Below are 20,305 nucleotides of genomic sequence, written 5' to 3'. Positions count from 1 at the left end.
TATAGTCAGCTATAGGGAAAGCAATAAAATGTAGAAAATTGTTTTAAGACCAATCCATCATTCAAAAACAATAAGTGTGGAAAGCAGTGCTGCTTTAAGAAGCATCTGCTACACCAAATTCTTGTAAATTATAAATTATCAGAAGGAAAATCAAAGGAAGTGGACCTATGGAGTAGAACAATTAGACTGCAGAATCACTGAGGAGAACTGAAATTTATTTGCTTTATTCACATGTTTAACTGTTCACAAATTTATTGGGGAAGATCAAAGCTGAGAAGCAATTTGATCTGTGTATTGTGTGGGCCAAGGGAAGCCAGGAAACACCATGAAGGTGCCATCACTGATAGATGGATAATGAATGACAGAGCCATGAATGCATACTCTCAGTGGATTTGTGGAGTTACACATGGCACTATGGTGCAAGATGCTACGGATACAGAAAAACAAGGAAACTGGATTAAGAAAATAAAAAAGATGAACCAAAAACAAACAATCTGATACAATGCAAAGAGATAGCCCCATTATTGTCTAAAAGTGTTTCCCCTTTTTAACCACACCTGATTAAAGGGAAGAGGAGAATGGGAATAATATCTTCACCACTAAGTGTAATCGACTATTTCTTTCACTGTGATTTACAACACTGTTTCAAAGGAATAGAAATCACCTAAATTAGAAGTGATTAACAAAGCATTGATTGTAATTTGTCTGGATATCTATGGCACATATACCCTTAAGATAAAAACACATTAATAACTACTGAATAACAAAATTCAGTAAAGATATAGTGAATTACACTTGTTAGGCAGGGAAAAAATATTCAATACTTATTTGCTCCAAAATAATGATCCATGTTTTTTTCTAAATTTAAAGAAAAAAATGTAAAGGAGAAGAATCTAATCTGAATGGTAGATGGAATCCCAATCACTTATTTTTTAAAAGATGGTATATAATTAAACTTAGAAAATGGACAGAGATACAAGCACATGTTACTAATGGACTGTGAAAAATGTGCTGAAAATGTTCAAGAAGTTTCAAGGGAAAGACAATGATCTGGTAAGAACAATACCCCTTCCTTGCTCCCCTCACAGCATGATCCCCCACTAAGAACATGGAGCAAGTCTGGGAAAATTAAAAAGACAGACAGATAGAAAGATCATGAAGACTGAAAGAGTTTATTGAAGGAAAAAGCAAAGATATAGCTGGATGACAGAAACCTATTACAATGTTAGCAACCAATATATGTGGTAAGTGAAGTTTGAACATCCCTTTTCTAAAAGCAATACAAGAACTTCAGACGGTTACTGTATGAAAGCAATCATGAAAACAGAAATGATACCACATAAAAAGAGGACACCTTAAGTACTATGGCTATAGTGTCATCTGAGTAGGTGCAGCATGACAATTTCTTCCCAGAAAAAAATAAGCTTTATCTCCATTGAAAATAATCATGAGAAAAGCTCTGTCTGAGAAACACTGCTTGAAGATGCATTAATTCTATTTTTAAAAGGAAATGCTGCAAGTTCACTGGTGAAATTAAAATGTGCATGGACCACTCCATGAAATAGTACAGTTCCATAAAAAACAAAAACCACAAAAACAAAGAACAAAAAAAACTAAGCAGAAGGCAGGCTCCTACATAATTGCAGACATGAAATCACGCTATGGCAAAACAGCTGATGAAAACTGAAAGCATTCAATAGAGCCAGGCACACACAACACATTGACAGAAACGTGCTTTAAGCCCTGAAAAGCAACAGCACAGATATTCTAGTCCTGAGTACAGACCACCAATTACCTTGCTTTGTTTTGTGATGGGGAGAAATACAAATAGCTTGGCTGAGATCTAACAAGTCATTTACACGTGAGACCAAAGCCTTTACACTTTTTGAATTCAGGCCCAGAGGTAAAAAAGTTGAGACTCAATCCTGCAAATACTTACTTACTCATGTCAGTAGTTCCATCAAAACCAACAGGACTACACGTGAGAATAAAAATATTAACATGCATACCTGTTTTCAGGATTGGGTCTGATGCTCCCCAGGTCTGCTCTGATAAATTTAGATACTTTCACAACTCCCCTGCAACACCTCAATACTCTATGCATACATGATGTGCATGAAACATTAGTAGTACGATTCAGTTCAGTTATATGTCGGCTCTACTGTAGTATTTTTGAACTATGTGTTCCTGACTATACTCTGTGTGGTGTGATTTATGTTTTTATGCAATGAACCTTCTTTTAAGGCTTATGGGGAAATTTATTTTAGTTTTAAAAGAGTTCAAACCAACAACGAGGATGACTGTCTCTAAAGTAAAAAGAGTACGTATTACAGAGATTTCCTGCTTTCCGGTGATGGATAAGAGACCACAGAGAGTCACTAAGAAGAACAGATAAAGGCCGAGGCCCTTTATTTTCACCTTCAAGGGGCTTCACAATCTGAAGCTTCTCTGGCAGGTAGGAGCGACTGCTGATGGACATTCCTGAATATCCAGTGAATTCTGAAAACCTGGAGTGAGTTCCCAATGACATGATGCTTTCTGTTGGTGTAATGGAACCACTGTGGAGTTCACCCTTCTCCGCCAGTTCCCGCAACTTCCTTTCCTGCTCTTCTTCAAAGAACCTCCGCTCTGAGAGGTAATTCTCTCGCCGAAGGGACAGCCTTCGAAGAGCTGTCTCCAAGTCACTAGAACCAGGTGTCCCTGGAGTTCCAGGTTTCTTATTCTTGTCTTCATTTCTAAATACAACAGGGGAAAAAAAAGACAGAAAAAAGCTTAAAAACAGCTTAAAATTCATCTACTATTTCCCAGGCATTCAACCACTACCACCACCACCACCACCGTTTTACACTTCTCACATCTCAAATATGCTAATCTTACAGTGAAGTCTGAGAGGACACACTTGTCTTGTCTTTAAAATGGTTTCCAATTCTTGTTTTATGAACTGTTTTAATAATAAGCATTTTACTAGAAAGTAAGCTCTGTGCTGTAAAGCATTCTGGGAAAAAAACAAATACTGAATGAAAAGCAAGGCCCTGACTAGTTTTACTTACAAGTTTTTAGAAGTCACCTTCACCTTCTTTAGGATCAAGAGAGTTAGCTGTAACTGCATGCAGAACAAACCTCTCACATGTCAATTCAAACTGGTCAAATATCATTTGTTAAGAATGTTGGCTTGCATTTTCAAAAGTGACTAGTCATTTTAGACACCTCATTCTGTTGCACTGAAAATCAGGCTCCCTTTATCATGCTGTCTCAAGTTGAGTGCTCAAACATTGATGCACACCGTCTGGTAACTTTATAAAATGTAGGCCATTATGTTAACTGTGACAAATGATTTAAAGGAAAGAGAGAAACATTTAAATGCTTTGCCTGCCTCATATATATTAGAAAACAACAGTGCAGCCTAGCTAGGTAGTACTGACCCAACGTCAGAGGATTCTGTTTCTAGAATGATGCTGTTGGTCTTGTTGTCTATCACATTGTTGGAGATGTCTCCCCCATAGAAACTGGAACGTGGAGTGCTGGTACAGCTAGAAATGACTGAGTTCATTGCAGAAGACTGGTTAGATCCTGGGATATTCATTGGAGAAGGAGTCAGGGATCTCTGCTTGACAACCTGGTTTATGTTTCTCACAGTCTCAAAGACCCGTTTCTGGTGACTGATAAAATACACAGACAGTCAGTAACCACAACACCAAGAAAAACTGTGCCTTAAAATACTGAATAATCAGAGAAATAGGAATGGCTCAGTATTGATCAATTATATCACAGTTACACATCAGTCTTGACATCTTTCCTAACATACTTTGGGTCTGATACTTGCAATAGTCAAGTTTCCAAAACATGATTTGTGCCAAAACAACATTCAAGCCAAACCATGTAACATTCTCTCAAATTCTGAAGTACAATTCAATTTTGAAACATTAGGTCTTGGCCTATTGTAACCTTGTCTTTTTTTTAAAATCGTTTATTTCATATGCAGGGAAAGGATGCAGCAAGTCAGTAGAGAAATGCTGTCAAGGCTGGTAAGCTTCAATTCTGACTTACTTTTAAAGTTCTCTCTTTTTCCATAGTCCTCCTGACTTTACAACTGTTTTCATTCAAGAGTTAAATAAGGGGGGAAGTTTTGAGAGATTAAAAAGATAAACCTGTTCCACCGCAGGTGGCTGTCACAAGAGGCCCCACTGCATGGTTCAACCAGCATTCAGACTGCACACTTATGGAGCCCCTCCTTTCATCCCCCCCGCTTCCATTTTCCAGTTAGATTGCAAGGGTATAATAATGCATCAGGAGGTTCACACGAGCTCTTTGTTATGATTCATATTTGTTTGCCCAATTGATGAGTATTGAACAGCTGTGTCCTTAGTGCAGAAACTCTACAATAACATGCCTTAAGTATCTCACAAAAGAGCAAGCAGCCCTAAAATTGTATGATGTTGTCCAAGAGGATTTTTTGCCTTTTTTTTGTTCACTATTAACAAGGGCAAACATACCACAGAGGGAATGTAAAGAGAGAGTGGATAATACAGATAATATTTCACTGACAAATAACTGGAGGGGGTTCGTAGTGGTGGCACAAAACATTAATTACATGCAGTAAAAATCTCTGGATGAAAAGTACATTAAATAAGACCTACAAACTTATTTTTGGGGTGTCTGACCTATACGAATGGAGCTTGAGTCTCTTTTCATTCAGACAAATGTAAGTCAGGCCTCAATGGAGTTACATCAGCAAGTGGGGAGGAAATCAGGTCCCATGGCGTTTGTATGAGAAACACAAGGCTTCATTTTGTTCAAGCTTCATTTGTGCTTATAGGCTCAGACTCAAAGTGCACTTAAGTGTTCTGTTGAATCAGGGCTTCATCTTCCACTCTCTCTCCCTTCTTTGGGAAACTCAGGCTAAGTCAGGATACAGCTCTATCAGGCTCTCCTAATTAACATTAGTTTACTTCAAATTACCTCACCTATTTATAAAAGTGTAGGCTGCTTAAACTTGGTGCAGATTATATACAATTTACATCAGTTGACAAGGCTTATTCTTTTCTGTCAGGTGGTACCATACCAACCTTGGTCTACAAGGGATTTAGGCTCTGAAATGAACAACAGTGCTGCACTCACCTCACCTCAAACCAAGATCTTGTTTACAGCTGGGAATTTTAGATGAATATATTGTCACTTCTGCTACCACTCTTAACAGGTTTAATATACATGGGAAGAAAAAATGCCAGAATGTGATGAGGCCTTGTCTGCATGAAGACTCTCACTTGAGATGCACAATCAGTGTGCACCCTGACGGAAATTTCTGCTATTACTCCCTAGTGAAGAGAGGAGCCCAAGTGACTCACCCCAAATCATTACTCAGGCAAGTCTAATAGGGTAACAGTTCAAGATTATCCCTTTCACTCCCTGTCTCAGTATACACATTTCCATCACATAAGAATTAAAGCAATCATTTCAGGGGGAAATGTATCATTAAAAGATCACATCCTGTCATACCTTCCTTCAGGGGGACCTACAAAAAAAAAACAAGCAGGCAATAGGTTTCCACTCCTGCCCCTGCCCAATGATTATGGACAAGACACTAAACATTTCCTTCCAAACCTCCAATTTAGCTATTTAATCTCATCTTCCACAAGACCAACAAAGAGAAGTTTACAAGAACTCATAGGGCAAATTTACATAGCAGATTTTACAGTGCCAGGTGGCACTGTTATTAAACATTTTGGTCTTGCCTATGTAGATGAGACCAAAGGATGTTGCAACCTTTTAATCTGATCTATAGAAATCTGTAAAGTGGTTTTAACACAATTTAAATCAGATCTACACAGGCAAGCCCAAACTGTATTATAATGTGTCAGGTCACCTAAAGTGTTCTATCAAGTGGCATGGTTGTACCTCTTGTATTAAAAAGGCTCTTATAGAGCAGGACCCTTGTAAACTTCACAATTAGAATGAAAAAGGAAAATGAGGAAACATGTTAAATGCACCCATTCATAATGCATGGCACAGCTGATAAGTCATGCTTTCAGCCTGCATACTTTCTGGAGAAAAAATGATTTGATGGCTCCATGTTTCACTAAAAGACTGCTTTATTTTTAAATTTATCTTTTTAAAATATGGGTTTAGCACTACTGAAAAATGTAAGACAGCAAAATTGAAGATGAGAGTCCTTTATCCACAACAGTAGAAGTTTCCCCAAATCACAATGTCAATGTTCCTCAATTCTGACCTAGAGGAACCACCTCTAGGGATGAGAGGGCAGCTCAGCTTCCAGGCCTACTGTCTTTTCTTGGAAAAACAAGCAAGCATCTACAGCAATGACAATTTTTGTAATGTGGACAGCAGTCCCACTAGGAACTGGATTTAGAAAGATTCTTCATTTCACCCTAGGGTCATTATTCTTCTGTCAAATGGTAATACATTTTGGATACAATCAACTGCATCTTTTTTTTTTTTTTTTTTTAAACAGAATATAGGAACCACTTGTATTGATCCTACGTTATGTCAGGAGAGTCTGGCTCATCCAGTTGCAGTTCTTTTCGCATTGATCCTTCTATCTCTGCTGCCAAAGAGTCCTATCAAAAACAAACACACACTTGTCATATCATGAAATTAATATTTCCACAATTTAGTAAGATTTCTAGCAAGAAGTTCTAAAATCAAAAACTGATTTCAGTGTTGGTAGACTAATCAAAAAATCTGAATAGCCAATGTAATAACAAATAATAATTACTATTTGTACTTCTACAGTGCCTACCATCGGATGAGTGCTTTACAAACATTATTGCAAATGGCATCACAATGCCACTGCAAGGTAGAGAAGATGAGACGAGGAAACGGAGGTACAGAGAGGTTAAGTGACTTGCTCAAAGAAGCCAAGAAAATGTATGTGTATAGGTGATAACAGAACCTACATCTCCTGACTTCCAGTCCTGTATTTCTGGCATAAAATCATGCTTTCCTTCATGTACAAGTCATTACATATTTAATAGTAGAGTGGGTGGGTTTTCCCCCCACTTTTTTCTTTCACACACTAAAACTAGAATATATTCACAGGTTTGTTTTTTTTTAATGAACTGCTTATAAAATTGCAATGACTACCTTGGCACAATGTGTTTCCAAGGTTATTAGTGTCTCAGCAGTGTTTAAAAGCTCTGGGCTGGACTTTGGGTCATCAAGTCTTTACAGATGGATACTAATCCCCTAAAATGGACCACATTTTTATTATTGCTTAGTTAAATGCTAGTAAGTCCCCAAGTCCATTAAATGCTTAACATCCAACATCCTAAGTGACTGGAAAAAAAAAATGTAACAAAGCATACAACTCCTTCTAAGCTCATGCATTTCACAAGAAGCTACCAGCTGCATTTGTACAATAACCAGTTGTATTTGAGGAGACGCGGATCTTAAATATGTTTTAAATTGGCCCATATTTGATATTAAAGAGGAAATGTAAAAATAGCAAACTACAAACTTTACTGGGGATCTGCTATGTGTGTACGAAGATGCTCTAGCCAAAAGAGTTTTTTATTGCTCTCTCTCGATAGCGGGAAATGGAGAAACAGTGAGAAATTGAGAAAATGACAGAGAGCCACATTCTGCTGCTTAGTTACACTGGTGTAACTCACACATTTTCACTGCAGTCACTCGGTAAATCTGTGCCACTGACATCAATGGAATTACTTCAGAGATCCATATCAGTGTAACACAGCAAAATTGCTCTGGAAAATGTTTATGTAGTGGTTTTTTTCATTATTTGTATTGTAGTAGCGCTTTGAGGTTTCACGCTGATCATAAACCCATTACGCGGGGCACTGTACAAACACATTTAAACATCATCTCACCATGGGGAAGAGGCCTAGCGAGTGGTAGCGACGTGATATGGCATTTGGCATCGTCTTGTTCCGAAGGTTCTTCAGCTCCTCCTGCGCCTCATGAAGCATTTCCATGCACTCTGCATACTTGTCTTCCAGCTCCCGCAACTGTAACAAGCATAGTCAGAAAGATTCCCACACACTGTGGGCCGCACAATTGCCCTGCAAGTGCCACAATTACTTTAACTACTGGGGGTGGGAAACTGTTTAAAAAGAGAACAAATGCTGTATTCATCCGAAATTTTGGATTGTTCTTTGTGAGTACAATAAATGCAAATTTCTCCAGGTTGTCCCTCACTCTGCTAATAGGCCTAACCCATAACCCTAAAGGTGCCAACCACGACAAGTGCAGAAGGTAGTTATACCTCCTACCCCATTTCAATTCTTGTTTTCCCAAGATGGCTAACAAGATCGCCATTTCATGTCAATTGTGTGCGCGCGCGGACACACTGGTACATATGTTTACGGGAACAGGGACCTGTCTGAGAGGAATGCATTGCTGCATAGAGAAATGGACTGGGACCAAGAACTCATTTCACATAGACAAGTCATGGGGGGCCAAAAGCTTTTTTTGTCATTAGTAGTCTTGGTTTGATTAAACTGGTAATTTAGAAGTGAAGAGCTGCTGTCCTATTACCAAATCACTCTAGTATTACCCACGATACATACTTCTGCCGTGAGCTGACGCTGGGCATCTTTAGCTGCTCCCAAATGCTGGACAAGTTCTTCATTTTCGACTGCACACTAAAATATACCAAACAGTGGTAGACACACTAATACAATGATTATGTTTTTTTTCCAGGACAACTGTTAATTATGTTAATAGTGAACTTCTCCCACTCTCCTTCCTGAGAGACATTTATATTACACCTCTACCCCAATATAACGCTGCCCTCGGGAGCCAAAAAAATCTTACTGCGTTATAGGTGAAACCATGTTATATCTAACTTGCTTTGATCTGCCGGAGTGCACACACCCCACCCCACCCCACCCCACGCGCTGCTTTACTGCGTTATATCTGAATTCACGTTCTATCGGGGTAGAGGTGTATATACGTATCTGCATTGGCTAGACAGTCATGAGATTGCATCTAGTATTAAAATATTTCTCTCCTCCCAAATTCACATCTAGGCTCTGGGAAATCAATGGATATCCTCTATCTGAAACACCTATGGTGAAATCCTACCCTGCTGAAATCAATGTCAGAATATCACCTCTAATTACTCAAGATGAATTTAACCATTGTTTTTGATGCATTATATTTAATATGAAATGGGTAAATCAGGTATCCACATCTTTCTAAAGAAAAATGTTAAAGGCAGGTCTGCTTTTTACATTAAAAAATGACCATGCAAGAAATTTAAAATCAAACAAGACTGCCACATATGGGAGAGAAAGGAAAAGTTCCTAAGGGGTGTAAAACAGTATTGCTTACAGATTTTGCCTTTTTCTGTAGATCAACTATCTGAGAAAGAAGATGGGTGATCTCTTCCTGCTGCCGGGCAGCATCTTCAGTTTTCTTTGCTAATTCCTCCGAGATACTGGAAATCTGGATGTTTGCATCCCCTTTAACAAGAGAGAAGCAATCACAACTCAATGTCCACTGTCTATAAAAAGAGGTACTTTCTGAATAATGTTGCTGAATGCAGCAGAATCCTTTTCCAAAACGTGGAAAGACACTTTCTCAAAGAGACACTAACAACCAACCAACCAACCAACCAACAACAAAAATATAGAGAACCGATGCTGCAATGTGGGCTGTATACTTGCTAGCAAGATTTCCCATTGTGGCCAAAACTGACATCTTGCAAATACAGTGAAGATCGTGTACCAACGCTGTATATTAAACTGTGATAGAAATAGTCAAGTTCAATAGTAAGATTCACTGTAAAATTTTTGCACATTGAAATGCACTGAAAATTCGAAACATTCATTCTATTTCACTGTAACTGGGTTTCACTGTAATATTCAAACATGTTAAACAGCCAGGCCAAACCTGTCTTTCTTAACAACAGAAAGATTTTACAGAATTCTAATTCAATTTAAAATAATTCAACAGAATTAGATTAAATTGCAGCAAGAGATTTAGGTCAGACATTAGGAAGAACTTCCTAACTGTCAGGGTTGTTAAGCACTCCTAGGGAGGTTGTGGAACTGTGATTATTGGAGCTTTTTAAGAAGAGGTTAGTCAAACATCTGTCTGGTATGCTCTAGATCAGGCGTTGGCAACCTTTCAGAAGTGGGGTGCCAAGTCTTCATTTATTCACTATAACTTAAGGTTTCATGTGCCAGTTATACATTTTAACGTTTTTAGAAGGTCTCTGTCTACAACTCTATATTACTATATATAACTAAACTGTTATTGTATGTAAAGTAAATAATAGTGCAGCAAGGTGAGCGGGGCCGGCGGCCGGAACCCCAGACGGGGAGCGGGCTGAGCGGGGTCAGAACCCCAGATGGGGAGCGCGGCCGGCAGCCAGAAACCCAGGCTGGCTGCAGGCTGAGCGGGGCCGGCGGCCAGAACCCCAGATGGGGAGCGGGCTGAGTGGGGCCAGAACTCCAGATGGGGAGCGCGGCCAGCAGCCAGAACCCCAGGCTGGCTGCAGGCTGAGTGGGGCCGGCAGCCAGAACCCCAGGCTGGCTGCAGGCTGAGTGGGGCCGGCAGCCAGAACCCCAGGCTGGCTGCAGGCTGAGTGGAGCCGCGGCCAAAACCCCAACGGGACGCTGAGCCGGGCCAGAACCCAATGGAGCGCGCCAGGCAGCCAAACCCCAGGCTGCTGCAGGCCGAGCGGCGGCGGCGGTCAGAACCCAGACGGAGCGGCTGAGCGGGCCAGAACCCCAGATGGGGAGTCCGCTGCCGTTGGCCCAGAACCCCAGGCGGCGCGGCTGAGCGTGGCCGGCGCCAAGAACCCCAGACGGGAGCGGCTGTGAAGCGGTGGCCGGCCAACCCCAAGACGGGGAGCGGGGCCGGCGGCCACAACCCCAGGCCAGCTGCAGGCTGAGCAGGGCCGGCGGCCAGAACCCCAGATGGGGAGCGGGCTGAGCGGGGCCGGCGGCGGAACCCCAGATGGGGAGCGGGATGAGCGGGGCCGGCGGCCGAACCCCAGATGGGGAGCGGGCTGAGCGGCTCAGCCTGCTCCCAGTCTGGGGTTCCATCCATTGGCTCCTGTCAGTCGGGGTTCCAGCCGCCAGCCCCGCTCGGCCTGCTGCCGGCCAAGGGTTCGTTCATCTAGGCAGGCAGCGGGCTGAGTGGGGCCAGCGACCAGGACTCCGCCTGGCAGAGTATCACTAAAAATCGGCTTGCGTGCCACCATTGACATGTGTGCTGCAGGTTTCTGACCCCTGGTCTAGATAGTACTTAGTTCTGCCTCAGTGCAAGGCACTGGACTACATGACCTACTGAAGTCCCGTCTCGTCCTACCTTTCTAAGATTAGGGCATTTTTTTTAGCGTCTTGCAGTGGAAATTAGACTTAAAGCAAACTTTTGCATTAACGATAATTTCATGGCTACTTTCCCCACTAACTGTGCAGTAAATGAGATCCATTTCAACTTCATACAAGAAGTCTTAGAATATCTGAAAATAGTTTTATTTCATGCATAAAGTTGCGATCGGAATGGTTCAACTCCTGCTGTGTTTTAAGTTCTTTGAGCCTGATGCTTCAACTGATAGAAAAGAAAGAAGATAGTTCTGTAACACTGGAACATCCAAACTCTGCCAGCAGAGGTGACACTGTCAGCCTGCCAGAAGCCTGAAGGCTGCACTTAATTTAAATTAAATGGAACAAAATGCAGCAGCTGTCATCTATAATACATAGGTGTGGCCCAGAGAAACTGCAAGTCCCAGCATACACTGTTTCATCAAGTTCAAGCAGCTACTGTAGCACTCAATGAGCTGCGCTTTGGCTACCTCTGCATATATCATAATAAAGCTCAACTGGTATTTTCTTGTTAATCACAGGGAAGAAATGCTAATGTATTCACCTACCCTCACTCACTAAGAGGAAGAAAAGTATCTTTAAATAAAAAATGTTATGCACATTCTCTTTAAGCCTAAATTGTCTGTTGTGCATTGGTACCTAATAAATAGGATTGGAAAGATTAGACTTTTATACGTAAATGTCCATTTCACTGTACACATACAAACCAATGAAAAAATATTTTCAATCGACAATAATCCAAATTTACAGACAGGCAAAGAAAGAAAAATGCTGCTTGAAAACTTAAGAGTCAGAATCTTCTGATTTCGACTTTGAATTACGCTTGTTACAAATGGATTAGTGAATGAATAGTAAAAACAGGTCTGATTACTTGATTTAATTGTATTTACTTTTTATATTTTGACATGTGATGTTGACAGTTTGTCTTTAATGGTTCATAAAGCTTTAATTTTTTTAACCTCAATGTCATTAAATAATTCTGACTCCCCCATATTTACTCTCAACTCCAAACATTTAAATAAAAAACCAAAAACTTAAAACCCATAATTTCACACAACTGTGAAAATTTAAAATGGATAAAATGCTTACAAGTAAACATTGATGTTATCAATATTATCCATTGAAACTATAAAAAAAATAATAAAATTCTGCCAAGCCTACTAATAAATCATCCAAAAGTTTCCATCTCTTTCAATGCCTGATCATTATGTCTTCATATGGATACTGTAGATATATTCTAATGTTACATTTTAGTTCAAGGACTTGTACTTAAAGCTGAATTATCTTGACATTAAATGTGGTCTAAGTGATGTAATTCCAATATGAAATGTAAAACTGACAGTCTGAAAGATGGCTCTGCCTTTCTCCCACATTATTGCATAAAGTAAAGGTAGAAAAGTGCCAAGAGTGCAGGGACTTTTAGTCTTTTGTTTCTCTGCTCATGAGCAGTCTTAGAAGAGAGACAGATAATACTCGTAAGGAAATGAAGGACCACAGGGTAAATGACTCATTTAAATATATGAATTTACAGCTCAATCTAAATGTGGCTGAACACAATAATTACAGGGACAGGGTGGATGAGGTAATATCTTTTATTGGACCCACTTCTGTTAGTGATAAGAGGCAAGCTTTTGAGCTACACAGTGCTGTTCCTTAGATCTGGGAAAGGCATCCAGAGTGTCACAGCTAAATACAAAAACAGTGCCTTTCCCAGATCTGAGAAAGAGCTTTGTGTAGCTCAAAAGCTTGCCTCTCTCACTAACAGATGTTGGTCCAATAAAAGATCTTACCTCACCCACTTTGTGTCTCTAATATCCTGGGATCCACATGGTTACAATAACACTGAACACAACGTCAGATGTGAAAAAAGAGGGGGAAAAAAAAGGACATACTCAGCTCTTTCACACAGTCATTTACAAGCTGCTGTTCTTTCTCTTCGTAAGTAATTGTTTCAGTCTTCAGCTGACAGGCCTGTTCAAAAGGTCCACATCAAAATATGGCACATTAGTATCTTGGTTGTTTTCTAATATGTTGTAGTGTTTCCATTTGCTTCAAAAAAGCAAATCCTTTTTTTAAATCGCAACTCCAGGAAGACAGTGAGAAAACCCCAACTCCCCTGGTCTCCTCTTAATCTAAAAAAAAGGGGCCAAATGAACATTTAGCAACCACAGATTTGATGCAGAAATTTGCACCACTAGGTGTCACTATTTGAACAGGAATGAAGATGTTCATAACCACATGCAGGGAGCACACAATGTATAAATTGATCAACTAAACAGATACGTTTTGAGATCTCTAAAATAGATGAAGATATTACATGTTTAATTTAAACACTATATTTTACATTTCATCCAAAGCATTGGATACACAATTGGACTTAAGTGTAAAGTGTTTTTATAACCCCTGATGCCAGAAGACTTTCACTTCCAGCCCCACCTTAATTACCCTCACAATACCCACAACATAATATTTACACTACTTATCTTCCCTGGGTGTTTTCATAGTAAAGGTGCAGTAGACTGCACTTTGATCAAAACATATTTTATAGAAGAGCGACTTACATTTGTGATGGAAAGTTAATTTGTGAATCTGAGAATGGTATTTCGTCTAAACACCAATGAGAGTTCGCAAATCATAACATATCCCCAAATATTTTAAGTTCAAAAACTGTATTGAAAAATCACAAATGTAATTATTTATCTGGTACGTGGCCATCACAACAAACATATATTAACTCTGACAGACTCCATCAACCCACATACATGTTTTTTATTCTTTTGAACAGTCCCAAAATGAAAGGAAAAAGAGGAATCCACAAAAAACAATGTTAAAATAATGCTAAAGGCCTGACTTGAAAACCACAAATTAAGGCCATTTAGAGTTTAAGGTAATACTGCCTCTCTCTAGACTTAGGTAAGACATTTGTGCCTATTGCTAACACTGGTATGGGTTAAGGATCCTATGCCAACCTGCAGGTGCAGCAAGGGTCAGCCATGTTCTAACACCCTTTTTGTTTTTAGCCTGCATGACCCTCTCAAGTTTTAGGCTATAACACGGTCCCCCAACACTATGTTGTCCCCTCCACATGAAGCCTTTATTCTGAATTTCCTGAAATGCATAGGTTTCAATTGGACTCTTAACACTATTTTAAGATCAAAATTGGTGATGTGCTATATTACAAGGGGATCTGTTATGTAAGATAGCCCTCCCCTGTGAGGGTTTCCATTAAGAATATTTATTTAACAATCATCAGCAAAGCACTGGTTTTCAAAGGGAGAGGGAAGCAGGGCCGCAATTATTAAAAACAAAGTATACAAGGGAATGATTTCACCTCTGATCTAAGCACAACATTCTCCTCTTCAAGGTCCTTGAGTTTCTTTTGAAGAGAATCCAAGTGAAAATAGTTTTGGACGGAGGAGGAAGATTCATTCCTCTTCAACCTGGTAACATAACCATTAACATTTAGTTTAGGTCCATTTTACTTGAAGCCTTGGAAATGGCAAATGGGAAAATGCTTAACAGAGGTCCCATAACAGCCAGAGCTGTGTGAAATTCAGACTTTTCACTCTAAGTTATTTGTGACAACACACATTTTCATCTCATTTTAAAATTGAACATGACACTTTTCCTTATTCCTCCCACTTCCTGTGGGAAAGCTATTCATCCACTGATATGAGGAAGAAAGCAACCTTCACATGCAGACTTACAAAAAATAACACAATAGCTTCATGAATCATGTTGCACATGCTCCACTTGAATGCTGCAATAACTCTGCAGAAAACTGGACAAGGGCAGGCAGCCTCCCCAAAGTCTGCCATGCTGCTCAGACAGGTAACTGTCCAGAGAAGACTGTAATCCATGTGTTATCCCCTCCCTCTGCTGTCAAACAGTGCACAATATTTTAGCAATGCCTCAAGTCTTTGCCAGCCAACGCAATGTGAGTATGTAGGTTAGTCTTCCATCACTTGGCCAGATTTTCCCTTGCAGACAGAATGATGGTATGGTGGGGTGGTACACGCCAGGTGGCTCACTGATCGTTTGAGGTGGTCTGTGCCAGCTCCAATGTGAGTTAGAGTAGACTATGGTATCATATGCCACTGTCCTCTCGTCCTCCTTTTTCCTTCCCTCCCCACATTTGAATCAGTTCAGTTACTCCAATACTAACATTAATAAATGAAAACGTGCAGTGCAAGTTGGAGGTTTAAGTTATGAATGTAGCTTTATTCCATTCAGAATTAATTTTGCCACCCTCAAGGGTATCAACACTGCTCTTAAACTTCCTGCTATTATCCCTGGAAGGTTCAGATTCAGGAAAAGTGAACTGATCTGGTAACTTACGGTGTTGAGCAGATGGACTCTGGCTCACTTTCTTCAGCAGCACTGGTATAAAACTGAAGCAGCTCATCCTTCATGGATAGTTCATGGCGCAACTGAGAAACCTGAGCAAAAAAGAGCGTAAATCTATCACTTCCCTTCCAAGCACATTTATATTTTTAATAATTAAATCAATTTGTTTTTCATCTTTCATATGTTTCTTTCAGACTAGTCAAGAGCCCACTGTACCACTCTGATGAATGGAGTGGAAACAATGTTTACTTCTTGAAAGTAAACTTCTTCATTTTTTTTCCTTTCTTTTTAAAGAAAGCAAGAATCCAATTACCCACTGCTATTAAAGGAAACGAGAGGCAAACGGTCTGTCTCATTTCACTCCACAAGCCTGATTCACTGTCCCAGGTTTACCCCAGCATTACTCCATTGATTTCAATGGAGTAAAGCCGTGGTAAATCAGGCCTAGCATTTCTTCTCTGCTGCATCTAACACAATGATTATAACCATCTCACTTGGGCATGGTCCTGGCCACCATTATCCCTGCCTTTGTGACTTTCAGACTGGATTATCATAATTCTCTCCATATAGAGTTACCTTTGGACACCACTCTAAAGTTTTAGTTGGTGCAGAATGTAGCAGATCCACTGTTTACTAGGTTTTGCCATAGGGTGCACATTACATCAGTTTTGCATAGACTGCAAAGAACTATTGGATTCTGAGTGCACTTTGAAAAGTGATTCTATAGAAGTGGTATCATAGAATCCCATGCTTATTATATCTTACTCTGTATCAAATATGCTCATTTTAGGAATGAAAAAAATGTAGATTTTTTCTTCCTAATTACCAGCTCTGCAGAAACATTCTAAAATCCAAAACCCATTTTATAAGTCCTCACTTAGATGAGAGGTCCACTAACCACGAGCAACAGTTTGCAGGATGAAGCCCATTATTTCTCCAACACTGTAGGACTAAGTATTTATTAACATGAAAACATCAATTATATCACATATTTTATTCATTAACTAGATAGAGATCATCTTATCTTTCATATGTCACCTTTTGCTCTAGTGGATTAAAAGTCTTATTTCAGAGTAGTATTTTCCCCCTTCTGACTGTAAAAGAGGAAATGAAAACTAGCTCTGATGAAAAAACAGTCTGGAAATGAGTGTGGTGGGCTCAGTGCACCAAACACTGACCTTTAACAATCAAACACTAACTCAGGTGCAATATCTAGCAATTAACATGAAAATTACAAAGCTCTACTGTTTAAGAGTGACCATAAATTGCTGGCCCCTGGGCTGACAGTCCCCGTGGAGGATGAGCTAGCTAGCACTGTATTAGCTGCTGCAGGAGCACAAAACAGAGATGATGAGAACAGGAAAGAAGTTTAGGGTTAAATAAAGTAAATAGAATAACCCAGAATAACTATGAAAAGCAAAAACCCCAACGATCTCCTTCCACTTTAACTTAGACTGACAGTTCACTTTACTCTGGCTCTTAGATCAGATTTCAAAGCAGGCAGGATTAGGTTGCACGTGGTAATGTCATATTTCAGCAAAAGGACAGAAATTTTGATCTTGGAGCTGCAGCATCCTTAATTTTTGAACACTGCAACACAGCACCGGGTGGGCAGGCTTTACTTGGGAAACTACACTCATTTGTGCTACCTAAAGGTTGAACAGTTATTTCTGCAGTCAACGCAATTTATAATCAAGAGAATTTGTCCAATACAACATTGAAGACTTTAGTAAAATACTTCCAAAACATCAGGTACCCGGTGACTAAAGTGCACCGACATATAGTACAGCATTTGCTTCAGTGCACTCACCTTTTTTTCTCTAGTGCCAAACAGTAGGTCTGAGTCTCAGTTTTCATAATTTAGTACTACTGGAAAGAGTTGTACAGGGTAGAAATTAGTAGCAATTAGATAAGACTGGGAAGGGAAGGGCTCTGTCCTCTTGAAAGAAGGAAAAATGAAATTCAAACTGTTTTGAAGTGATCACACAAAAGCAGCTTGTGGCAGGTGAAGGAGACATTGGTATTTAAGAAGGGCAAAGTAAGAATAAAGAGAAAAACAATATAAAGAGAAAAACTGGCCTGAAACATGTGGGTTAAAGTCACAGTTTTCATCAGAACATGATCAGAGTCTATTCCTCACAATGATGGAATGGCTGCACTACTCATGAGTAAAGAAGCCAGGTCATCCCATAAAACCTATATCTCATACTCCACTATCAGGTATGTTGTATGTGTCATATGCTGCACTATTTTAGGAATGTTTAAAAGAAATGTATAGGGATTATATATTGTATCCCCCTGGCTGCAAAGTCAGTTGCCTTAGTTATCATGCCTCCTAACTGAACAGGACTCAGAGGAAATCTCAAAACCCACTAAAACTAACCTCAGATTTTCTACACACGAAAGTGTTATGACTGTAAACCCTAATATCATGTGCTAACTGCGAGTTGTTGGTCCCACTGGGAAGCTGGCAATTTCCTAGATGAATCATGACATTTTTTGTTTAAGAAAGCTGTTAATAACGCAAGCAAACTGGCAATGCTGTCAAAGGTGAGTGAGTAATTCATTTGTCACTTGCCTTGGAATTTCTCCCATAGAGATCACCTCCATATATTGGGTGTATTCCATGCATCATGCACCTGTGACTGCCTCACCCACAACTTGCTTATTATACCATTGCTCAGATTTACCCTAACATCACATATTCCAGAGAAGCTTCCATAAACAACCATTTTCTAAAAACCAACCTGTTTTCCAACCCCTCCCATCAACTGTGGAATTTCTCAGCCTTTCTTAATCTTCCCCCAAGAAGGGCATCCGCAAGATGGGCAGGATTCAGCTCAAGATCATCAAGTGTTTCTAGGAGGGACCCGTAACTCACTTCTAGCTCCTCAAGGCAGCAAGCTAACCGACATTACATTGTGACATTTTCAGTTAAGCTGGCTCTCTACTCAGGGAGATACAATAAATAATCCTGATGATAATTTTCATAACTCTCAACATTTCTCAAATACGTTTATAATACTTCACATGTAGCACATACAATATACATTATAGTGTTCTATGGTGGTGTTATTTATTTTTTTAAATTAGCATTCATTTGAGATGACCTGTACCATGTCATCCTATACACAGACACACAATATGTATACAAAGAACCTAGCACATTAGTATTGCTATCCAAAATGGTGATATACACATATACATATAACAAAAACTTTCATGGACACACATACACCACCAGATTCTTCCACATTTTACTGAAAAATAGCAAAACCACTGCACCATAAGCCAGAAGGTTTTAACAAATCTACATGGGCGATACTAAGTCCCAGACCATTAGTTCTGTTTAATATCTATTTCTTTAACCCCAAAAGAAAGCAGTTTGCTGCTTTCTGAAGCAGACCATATGTTGAAGAAGCATCATTCATCATGTCATAGAACGCACACAGTAATTTATTCTGAGCCACCCAAGGACCTGATGGATATGAAGCTGGGTATGTTAAAGAGGCATGATACCAAAGGAGTACAGAAAGCACAATACACATGATTTCAGTGATCGTGGACTACTAAGATCTCACTTTATATGAATAATACACCTTAAATAGAATGGTACGATGTTTATGTTCATCTGCAGTAGGGGAGCAGGTTCAGCATTTAAGTGATTTTATTTAAAAACCAAAACTGAAATCAGCTTGAATACAGAAAAGAAGTGGAGGGAGAGGGGAAGAGGAGGGGATGAAAAACACTCTCTTTCAGGTGGGAAAGGAGAGAAACAAACCAAGAAGTGATAATCACTGAGATATAGGGGGAGAAGAAACAAAAGAGAAAAAAGCTGAAGAAAGAAGTGCAAACAATGAACCTAAGTAAAAAGGGAGCCAGAGAAGTGAGGGGAAAATATTGGAAAGAAAGAGGGGGGAGGAAATGTAGGGATAGGAGGGGAATACAGTCAAAATGGGGTTTGAGGAAAGTGCGGGAGGATGAAGCAAAATAAAATAGGGACAAACATGTTTAAGAGAAGAATTTGGCCTGAGGTGGAGCAAAACTGAATGGTCCATAGTTTTCTTTGAATTTCCCTCTTTTTGGAGCCCTGTAGGCCAAATGATCTCATCAATCATATTTGTAGAATGAACTTTGTACAATATTCTATTAGAATCGCTATTGTTCAGACTGGCATCCTATACACAAGTCATCAGAAAGTTAACTATGCACAAGCTAAAGCTAGAGGGAAGAGTTTTTCTGGACCCGCAGCATCATTAGGTGTAGAGACAGTACACACATGTATGACCTTACCTCTTCCCTGATATGCTCTACTTGCTCCTCAAGGAATTCATTTCTCTCAGTTAGTGATTTATTCTTCTTTAACAATGACTGGCCAATTCGAGCAGCTAATTCTAAATCCCGCTCTTTCTGTAAAAGGGAAAGAAAAGAACATTGATTTCCAATGCTTTTGTTCACTTAGGGTATGGCTACACTTACATTTTTGCAGTGCTGGTAGTTACAGCTGTGGTCGTACAGCTGTGTAGGGCCAGCGCTGCAGTGTGTCCACACTGACAGCGACCAGCGCTGCAGTATGTCCACATTTGCAGCATTTGCAGCGCTGTTGTGAGTGGTGCATTGTGGGCAGCTATCCCACAGAGCACCTC

General features: G+C 39.8%; 1 protein-coding gene across 8 annotated transcripts in view; it reads right to left on the bottom strand.

Annotated features, from left to right (window-relative positions):
* Window positions 1–20,305, bottom strand: part of TRAK1 (trafficking kinesin protein 1) — a 190,442-nt gene that overhangs the window by 21,048 nt on the left and 149,089 nt on the right. For 4 of the 8 annotated variants that reach the window (XM_032763372.2, XM_032763373.2, XM_032763371.2 and 1 more), the window contains 10 exons: window positions 19,953–20,069; window positions 15,651–15,751; window positions 14,644–14,752; window positions 13,205–13,283; window positions 9,310–9,440; window positions 8,544–8,618; window positions 7,845–7,982; window positions 6,499–6,575; window positions 3,423–3,659; window positions 2,419–2,735 (listed from right to left, as the gene is read on the bottom strand). In XM_032763372.2, the coding sequence (XP_032619263.1) occupies window positions 2,419–2,735; window positions 3,423–3,659; window positions 6,499–6,575; window positions 7,845–7,982; window positions 8,544–8,618; window positions 9,310–9,440; window positions 13,205–13,283; window positions 14,644–14,752; window positions 15,651–15,751; window positions 19,953–20,069 (1,381 nt within the window). The remainder of the gene's footprint in view (window positions 1–2,418; window positions 2,736–3,422; window positions 3,660–6,498; window positions 6,576–7,844; window positions 7,983–8,543; window positions 8,619–9,309; window positions 9,441–13,204; window positions 13,284–14,643; window positions 14,753–15,650; window positions 15,752–19,952; window positions 20,070–20,305) is intronic. The other 4 variants (XM_075062531.1, XM_075062529.1, XM_075062528.1 and 1 more) reach the window with 1 other exon arrangement.

This window comes from Chelonoidis abingdonii, chromosome 2, assembly GCF_003597395.2.
Source record: "Chelonoidis abingdonii isolate Lonesome George chromosome 2, CheloAbing_2.0, whole genome shotgun sequence".
NCBI classification, from domain to species: Eukaryota; Metazoa; Chordata; order Testudines; family Testudinidae; genus Chelonoidis; species Chelonoidis abingdonii.
The sequence above is the reverse complement of the archived record's forward strand: the minus strand, read 5'-3'. Positions and strand labels throughout refer to the sequence as shown.